Source organism: Myotis myotis, unplaced genomic scaffold (assembly GCF_014108235.1).
Source record: "Myotis myotis isolate mMyoMyo1 unplaced genomic scaffold, mMyoMyo1.p scaffold_m19_p_32, whole genome shotgun sequence".
NCBI lineage: Eukaryota > Metazoa > Chordata > Mammalia > Chiroptera > Vespertilionidae > Myotis > Myotis myotis.
Window position 1 is genome coordinate 2,788,441 of NW_023416338.1, and position 9,071 is coordinate 2,797,511.

Here is a 9,071-nt window from a genome sequence, read left to right on the forward strand (position 1 = left end):
TTAGGTAATTTTCAGATTGCAAAGGGCCAGGCCTTTCATATGCAAAAGCCTCTGCTCACAGCTTCGGTGGGGTGAGGTCTCAGGGGATCAACAGGGCGGAGCAAGCAGCTATGGCTGATCCTCAGTCCTACACAAAGAGGCCCCAGGTCTCAGTGTCCCGGTAATCGCTGCAAGCACCTCTGAGAGAAAGCTGCCCTCGAGTTCTGCCTGCTGCCAGACAGTCCAGTTTCTCCCCGTATGAGTCTGGGTCCCCAGAGACTCACCTGGAACTGGAGTTCAGAGCAGTCGGGAGTTTGAGACTCCCTCCCGATCGAAAAAGACAACCGTGTCCTCAGTTGCCAGCCCTTTTGGCGGGCGCCTCTCTACCTCTGCACTTTACTTCCGCACCTCCTCTGAGTCTCAGTGCTTTTCTCTTTCCTTCTAGTTGTAGAATTTCCACTCAGCCAGCCTTCCTGTGGTTCTGGATGATGTCCGTTTTGTCTTTTAGTTGTAGTTTTGAAGTGGTTGTGCGAGGCAGCAATTTCCGGTGTTTACCTATGCTGCCATCTTGGTTTCTCCCAATTGATGTTTTTATATCCTCTCTCTCTCTCTCTCTCTCTCTCTCTCTCTCTCTCTCTCTCTCTTTCCTTTCTCTTTCCTTTTACCACTAGAAAAAAACTAGACTACAGGGTGACTCTGTGTAGACAGTTTGGTCTTCCTCGGAAACCCTCTAGGTGGAAGAAGGCAGGTACAGTTCGCTGAAGGACGTAATGAGGCTGGAGTAAGTCTTTTCATCATCTGTTAGGCCTGCATTGCCAGGTCTCACCACCACAGCTACAGGTACATCTGCTTCCTCCGCAGCACCGGCCTCTCGAGTCACGTCTGTCAGAAACAAGATGCTGTTGGTTGAGCAGCCAATGCTGTTTGCAATCTTTCGATAACTCTCACTCTCTACTTTGTGTCCAATCTTGGTATCAAAGTGACCATCAACAAGCTCAAGAGGTATGCCCCTCTGTAGCATACCCGAATAACAGTTTCTGTGCTTCTACGCTCCCTGAAGAATAAATATAGGCCTTCATTCCAGCCTCTCTCCACTTCCTAACTGCTGGAACTACATCTTCAAAGAACTCTGCTTTCATGTGCCCTGCTGTGAATGCTGCCCTCCACATGTGGCCCTGCAGCTGTTTCAGTGCCGGCGTCTTTCGGTCCAGAGACATCTGCCAGCACACAGTATCTACCACGGCCTGGATCATCAGTTGCCGGTCATCTGCTCCATTCTCAGGTGCAGCAGGGATCGGAACAGCCCCATCCAGGTGGGAGTCCTCTTCAGCCTGTTTCCTCAAAAGACTGACATCCTGCTGGCACTCCTCTTCTTCCCAATGGGTTCTGCAAATACTCTGTCACATTTTCTTTGATGTAAGGAAATAAAATGCCTGTCATCTAACCGGGCCTGCGCCCCTCTTCCAGTCCTCATTCAGCCAAAGAGGCCGCTGCGGTGGTTCTGGCCGATGGGCTTGGGAGGCCAGCCGCCCCCTCTCCGCCTGCGCCTGTAGCAGGAGCAGAAGAGGTGCCGCTGCCCGCAGGAGCCACCACGCCACTTCCTTTCTAGCCGGCGAGGGGTAAATAAACTTTTGATTGTATTTTGAAAAACAAACACACACGGGAATATGAAGTTTTCCTCTCTCCAACACCAGAGAACATGTCAGGCAATGATACCCTACAAAGTCCAGCTCTGGAAGCCTACCCAGCCCCTGTGTTGGCGAATCCCCCTCCTGTTAGAGTGATCACACCAGTGCTGAGGGGAAACGCCCGCTGGGAACCAGGCAGTCTACACCCTGTGAGGAGTGGTGGCTGTCACACAATATAAATTATCCAGCGTGGAGGGCATGAGCACAGAGGAGGAACTCTCTGAGAGCTGTGGAGGGGGGAGCGAATGCCCTGCCCATAGTGCTTTCTATGGCCTGGTGTGGCTTGTGTCTGGTAAGTGGGCGCATGGACCCTCCCACGCTCCAACTTCCCTCCCTCCTGCGGGGAGACAGTGAGGCCATCAGTCAGCGGACTGTGAGAGCTGGGAGCCTGGCCAGATCCTCAGGGAGGAAGACAGCTTGCAGTGTTGGTCTTACACAATGTTGGTCAAAAGAACAGCACGGGTCAGCCACCCCACGTGTGCCCCTCTGACGCCTGATGGGACTTAGCGGTTGAACTTGTAAGTCCTCATAAACCCATGTTTTTCACAGACAGTCCTCTGGGTTCTTTCTTTCTTTCTTTCTTTCTTTTTAAAAAAAAAATATATTTTATTGATTTTTTACAGAGAGGAAGGGAGAGGGATAAAGAGTTAGAAACATTGATGAGAGAGAAACATTGATCAGCTGCCTCCTGCACACCTTCTACTGGGGATGTGCCCGTAACCAAGGCACATGCCCTTGACCGGAATCGAACCTGGGTCCCTTTAGTCTGCAGGCCGACGCTCTATCCCGTGAGCCAAAGTGGTTAAAGCCTCAGCACTTTTGTAAAAAAGCCTGTTGGCTTATAACAGATGCATATGGACTAACAAGAATTGGATATGGAGGTGTCTACCGCCATCCTTGTGGCTCTGCCCAACACTGCCACCATCTTAGATACCTTGGCCATGATCCTAGGAGTGTACCAGGCTGTATTGTCCTTAGCAAATGCTTTCTCAGTCTGTCCCTGGCTGCGGAGTCACAACATAAAGCTGCCTGCGTGTGGGAGGCACAATAACAGACCTTCAAGTGCTCCCCCAGGTCTCCCCGCCCGCCCCACAGTGCCCTGAGGTGGGAGCCTGACACCTGTTCCTGTCCTTCCCCACATTTGTGAAGTGGCCCCTTGCACATGAGGTAATGGTGCCCGAGGAGACTTCCTTCAGGGCAGGACACTCTGCACAGTTTGCTGGAACATCTGCAGGCGAGCGGGTGGGCAGTTCACCCACAGACAATTCAAGGCCCGGGCACCACCATGGAGTGTCTGGGAGTTGATGGTTGGGTGAGATGCTCATTGTCCCAGAGACTGTGATTGACAAGGTGCAAGTACAGCCTCCGGGACCTGTGAAAGATGCGAATTTTTTAGGGATTTAGAGGGCTTATTTTTTTTAAAAAAATATTTTATTGATTTTTTACAGAGAGGAAGGGAGAGGGATAGAGAGTTAGAAACATCAATCAGAGAGAAGCATCCATCAGCTGCTTCCTTCACACCACCTACTGGGGATGTGCCCGCAACCAAGGTACATGCCCTTGACCGGAATCAAACCTGGGACCCTTCCGTCCACAGGCCAACGCTCTATCCCTTGAGCCAAACCAGGCCAGGGTGAGGACTTCTTTTTTTGAAATATATCTTTATTGGTTTCAGAGAGGAAGGGAGAGGGAGAGAGAGATGGAAACAACACTGATGAGAGAGAATCATTGATCAGCTGCCTCCTGCATGGCCCCCTCTGGGGACTGAGCACTCAAATGGGGCATGTGTCCTTGACTGGAATTGAATCTGGGACCCTTCAGTTCATGGGCCTACGCTCTACCCAAACTGGCTAGGGCAGGCCTTCCTCCATTTTTATCTCCTCTTCCTCCTCCTCCCTACTCCCCTCTTTCTTTGCCTCCCACTTTGCCTCACCCTTTACCCTGCCCCTTCCTAATCCATCACCCTCTTCCCCCTCCTCCTTCTCCTTCCTCTGCAAGGCCTCTAGTGCACCTTTGATGCCCTTTCCTTCTCCTGTGCACACTCCAGCCCTCCTCAATGCTCTTCTGGCAAGCACCTTCCTACCCCAGTGCCTTTGCATAGGCTGTTTCCTCTGCCAGAGGGCACTTAGCTCCCACTGTTACCAACTATCCCTCCTCCTTCATCCATTGGTGTATGTTCTCCCCCAGAGCCCTCCCCTCCCCTCCCCCACTGCCTCAGGCTCCTTTTGATGATCTCTCAGCTCTGCTGTACTTTAACCTGGTGTCTGACAGGTTCCCAGCTGCCTCCCCCATCAGACTGGATGAACCCCTAAAAACAAAGCTCACATCTGCCTGGTTCCCACTGCCCCAGCCTGGGGCCTGGCACACAGTGGTTGGGCAGGAAATGTGAGCTGAGAAAACACTGTGAACTAGAATATCAGGGTCCTGACTCCCCACCCCTGGACCCGCCTCCCTTTTATTCCACATGAAGAAATCAGAGCCCAGAGAGGCCAAGCCTCAGGCCAGTAACACACAGCAGCCCTGGTCACTGCCAGATTCCTGTGGGACTTGGAACCCCAACAGACCTGCAGGACATGAGTCCTGACTTCTCAGCCCTTGGCTCAGTTGGCCACAGCCAGGAGGGGAAGTGGGCAGTTTTAGGAAGGAGAAAAGTCTATAATTGGGCCATTGAACAGGTCAAATTCATCTTGTTGGGATTTGGGTGCAGCCACACAGTTTTGGAACATTCTGGTAGCCCCAGCTGGGAGTGGGAGTGGAGGAGGGGAGGTGGGAAGTGATGAGGTCATGTGGCCCGTGTAAGGGTTTGCTTCCTGGAAATCAAGGGGACATGCTGAAGTCAAGAGTTCAATCGCCTGAGCAGCTGAGAACCCTGAGCAAGTGCAGAGACTTCTCTGGACCTGTTTCCTCATTTGCTACATGAGGCTGGTGGGGAGTGACATGACTCAGTCATAGCAAAGGGGCCTCAGGAGCTCCCACTGAGCCCTCCTGCAGGCTGGGGACACAGAAGGGGGAGGGGGCCCCAGCCTGGCCCTCTCCAGCAGAGGTTCTCACAGCATATGATTCTGACCCCCCTGGCGACACTTGATAATATCTGAAGGCAGTTCCTGTCACAACCTGGGGGTAGGAGGGTCCGGTACCTAGTGAGTGGAGGCCAGGGATACCCTGACCTCCTACCCATTCAGGGCAGCCCCCACCACAGAGAGCACTCCAGCTCAAATGCCAACAGTGCAGAGGTTGAGAAATCCTGCCCTAGAGTGTCAGAGTGAGGCCGGAAGGAAATTGACAAGGTCCCTGCACAGAGAATGGTCTGGGAGGGTGGGGAGTTGTTAGTAGAGCAAGGGAGGGGACAGAAGGGCCAGGGGAGCCTGTGGCAGGGATGGTGTTTGGGGGTCCCTGGGTGGTTGACCACTTCATCTGGGGACTGCGGGACCTGAGGCCAGTGCAGAATTTTGGGCAGACACAAGTGTCCTGACCCCAGTGCCATGCACAGGAAGTTTCATGGACAATAGTCGGGATTCCAGGAGAAGTTGAAGAAACTAAGATAACAGAAAGGAAGGAATTAGGGGGCATGTGGGAATCCAGGAGAGCGGGTGAAGGGTCTCTCAGGATGGTGACCCTCCATTTTGGAGAAGCAGACTCTGGGGGTGGGCTCTGCAGGATGAATAAGAATTTGGGGGATGGAGGAGGGAGGCACCTTGTGACTAATGCCTGGCCTGGGTGTGTCTGCGGATCCAGGTCTGAATCCCAGCCCCGCACTTTCTGCTTTTATTTTTTTTAATTGATTTTTCTTTTTATTGATTGATTGATTTCAGAGAGGGAGGGAGGAAGGGAAACATCATTTTGTTGTCTCACTTATTCATGCTCTCACTGATTGGCCCTTGTCTGTGCCCTTACTGACGGTTGAACTGTGACCTTGGCTCACCGGGAGGACACTCCCACCAACTGAGCTACCCAGCCAGGGCTGAACTGATTTTTAGAGAGAGGGGAAGGAAGAGGGGACAGGACAGGGAAAGAGAGAAACATTTATGTGAGAGCAAAACACGGATTGGCTGAATCCTGCATGCCCCCTACCCGGGAAGGAGCCTGCCACCCGGGCCTGTGCCTTGACCAGGAAATGAGCTGGCAGCCTTTTGGTGCTTGGGAAGATGCAAAACCCACTGAGCCACAGCCACCGGGGCCAGCCCTGCACTTTCCATGGGAGGGGACCGGGAACCAGACAAGATGTCCTTCTCCTCACAGCCTCCGTTTCCATGGAAAGGGATGGGGAACAAGAGCCTCAGGAGCTGGGTGAGGAGATAAGACTAGAATGCTGAGCCCTGAGTGAGCACCCATGGGGGTGGGGAAGGGTGGACAGCCCTTTAGGGTGAATCCATCAGAGAAGAGGGCTGGGTAGGCAGTGGGGTGGTACCTGACCAAACCCTGTGGGCTTCTGGGAACATTCTGGAGCAAGGAGGCTGGTGTGGACATCACGGGGTCCCAGGTGCTTGGGACTGACACAGTGATCCTCCTGGAATTACAGAGTAAGTTCCTTCCTCCAAGAGAGGATGCTTATTTTGTGGAACCCAAAGACCCCAGAAGAAGTTATCTTCCCGAAACCATGACAGGACAGAACAGATGCCCCCTCCCACTTCATGACCTGCCCAGCTTGGAGGTGGGGAGGGCGCAACTTTGGGTCAACTTTGATGCTTCCCCACCTCTAAGGCTGCCCCATGAACCACCCCCTGCCACCTGGCCCCCGGCATCCCCCTCACCTTCCCCTCCCCACAGCCATGTGCCCCTCAGAACTGGCCAGGTCAGGGAAACCCAGAGGGAAACAGGCGAGTCCAGGTTGTGGGCTCTGAAACCGACAACAGATGGGTCTGGGTGCCTGTCACTCCTTGAATCAATTATTAAGCAGAGACAGATTTGAATTTTGGAACGTTTATTAGGATAGATTGCTAAACGATCTGGGACCAGGTTGTCATCTTTCCAAGATGACAGGAAACTCTCAGAAAAGGAGGCTGGACTGCATTCTGAGGTTAATCCCCATGGCTCTGGGTAAACAGCCCTCAGCCAGGTTAGAATGTGCCTAATTGGAAGGGAACAGTCAGGGTTAACAGATATGATTAATAGGATAACATAGCTGGTCCTTACTGTCCTATTTCTGCCCCAACAGCTCCTCACTGCGATTCCTCTCCCTCCCTACAAAGACCCTGCTCCTCAGCACCCAGCCCCCTCCCCGCAGGCAGGCCACCACCCCAGACCCTGACTGTCCCTAACTCCTCCCATCCCTCTCCAGCTCCCTCCTCACCTGCAGGCTTCCTGGGACCTCAGGCCAGCAGAGCCTGGAGGCTCAGGGGCAGGAGCACAGCAGCCACGGAGAGACTGAGGCTGACTCCGGAGTTGGGCGGACTTGGCAGAGACCAAGGCCTCATTCTCTTTTCTGAGGAGGAGATGGGGACACCTCAGGAGGCTGCCAGGTCTGGCTGCACTGGTGCTGGGCTCGAAGCCCCTCAAAATCTCTTCTCCTTCCCCACCAGGTCACTGGGCAGGGGAGTGGCCGGTTGCCACCCAGAGTTGGGTGACTGGAGGGACAAAGCTGGGGCTCCAACTCTGTCCCCAGGGCAATGGGAATTTTCAGAGCCAAAGGGGATCCTAGGTCTTGGGGTTGGAAGGAGGAAGGGGCGTGGCGGGGGTGGGTGGGTGTCCTGACCTTAGTTGCTCCAGCTCCGCGGATTTCTTCTCCAGATCCGCGGATTTCTTCTCCAGATCCGCTGATTTCTTCTCCAGATCCGCGGATTTCTTCTCCAGATCCGCGGATTTCTCCTGCAGCGACTGATTCAATGTCTTGATCTCCTCTACGGAAGGACAGAGAGTGTGTGGGCACCGTAGCCACGCTGCTCAACTGGACCCACCCCCGGACAGGACCCCGCTTCTAGTCCACCATTTAGTGAGTGCACCTTGGAAGTCTGGCATGCTGGGTCTTCCTGCTTCCCCTGGCTTTGGTCCTGTACCTCGGACCCCAATCCTGAGGCCCTCCCCCTCCCTCCTCTTCAATACCTGACCTGCTCCTGCAAACTCCCTGACTGCAACCGGGCCTGTGCTTTCCTCACCTTGAAGCTTCTGCACCAGCTCCTGTTGCTTGTGGCCCGCAGCCATCTGCTCTTTCAGGGAAATCTTCAGGGTCTCCTGGGATGCCGGGAAGAGTAAGGGTGTTGCAAACTGGGGTTCTTGTTCCTGGTGGGCTTGGCTGCTGTCCCTGGGCCCTGACCCCCTCTCCAGGCCCTGGAGTCAGAGGGCTCAGGCCAAACCCCTTTCAGGATTCCTGCTAACCCTTTCTGAACCTGTCCCCCGCCCTGAAGAATAGCCATAGCCTCCCACCCTCCCAGGGTGTTATCCACTAAATAGGAGTTTCAAGTCCCCCCTCCCTAGGAATTTGGAGGCTCTCTTGGCCCAAAGCCTAGGAAAAATGTCCAGATCCCCTGGGCTATTGTCCAAGAAGAGTTAGGTGTCTCCTGAAACCTAGAACACTGTGGTATTTCTGAACCCAAGTTAGATGTCCAGTGGGACTTTCAAGGACCCCCCACATCAAGACCCCAGTTAAAATGCTGCCTCTCATGGATGCAGTGGAAGTATCAAGAACCCTTGCCTTGCCCCGGCCACGTAGCTCAGTTGGTTAGATCATCATCCCAATATGCTGAGGTTGTGGGTTCAATGCCTGGTCAGTGCACATGCTAAGAATTAACCAATGAATGCATCCATAAGTGGAACAACAATCAATGTTCCTCTTTCTCTCTCCCTTCCTCTCTCTCTAAAATCAATAAATAAAAACTAGAAAAAAAAGCCCCTGCCTTCTTCAGAGTCTGGTGGGCTCCCCATCCCAACCCCCAGAGGGGATTTCTGCTTCCCTAAGACTGTGCCCAGGGGGAGTTCCCAGCTGCCCTAGACCAATTTCCTGGAGTTTGCAGATCCATCCACATGCTACTGGGGATACTGACGCCCCTTATTGGGTGCTCTGGGGTCACACACTGGCACCCCAGAGAGAGTTTAGAGCTCCCCAAAACCCTGGTGGGGAAATTCAGGCTCCCCATGCAGGGGCCTAGGGGCAGTTTCAAGGTCTATCTAGATCTCTACCTCGACCCTGGGGGTCCGCCCAAGCACAGGGCCTTCTCTAGGAGGGGCGGTGACTTACCACAGTCTGGTTGCAAGTAGCAGCTTGGGCCTCAGTCCCCGTAAGACTTCCTGGGCCTGGGTCAGCTCCTGCTCCAGGAGGTGGGTGATGTTTCGACACTCCTGCTCAGCCGGGAGGCCATCCTTGCAAGCTGGGCTATTGGCCTTGGCAGCCAAAACGCCTACTGCCACAGACAGACCGACCACCAGGAGTCCCAGCAGGATCCCCACAATCCCCTCCCGCACTGGCAGCTT

General features: G+C 53.9%; 1 protein-coding gene and 1 pseudogene across 1 annotated transcript; both read right to left on the reverse strand.

The window, feature by feature from the left end:
* Positions 1-586: 586 nt before the first annotated feature.
* LOC118652631 lies at positions 587-2,001 on the reverse strand (annotated as a pseudogene).
* Positions 1,454-9,025, reverse strand: LOC118652566. Its single transcript, XM_036302461.1, has 7 exons — positions 8,839-9,025; positions 7,760-7,835; positions 7,360-7,504; positions 6,958-7,089; positions 6,419-6,735; positions 1,724-1,751; positions 1,454-1,526 (listed from the first exon to the last, which is right to left on the reverse strand). Exons 2-7 carry the CDS (start codon positions 7,803-7,805, stop codon positions 1,454-1,456), a joined length of 741 nt encoding a protein of 246 aa, XP_036158354.1. The 5' UTR covers positions 7,806-7,835; positions 8,839-9,025.
* Between the last annotated feature and the right edge of the window lie 46 nt (positions 9,026-9,071).

What these genes read in the sequence shown, in the direction of transcription:
- LOC118652566 (XM_036302461.1), bottom strand. Translation starts at nt 7,805, where the DNA reads ATGGCTGCGGGCCACAAGCAACAGGAGCTGGTGCAGAAGCTTCAAG. An exon ending in GCGGAGCTGGAGCAACTAAG is followed by an intron (nt 7,090 to 7,359) that starts GTCAGGACACCC and finishes TCTCCTCCTCAG; the next exon opens with AAAAGAGAATGAGGCCTTGG. An exon ending in ATGGCTGTGGGGAGGGGAAG is followed by an intron (nt 1,752 to 6,418) that starts GTGAGGGGGATG and finishes TCACTCTAACAG; the next exon opens with GAGGGGGATTCGCCAACACA.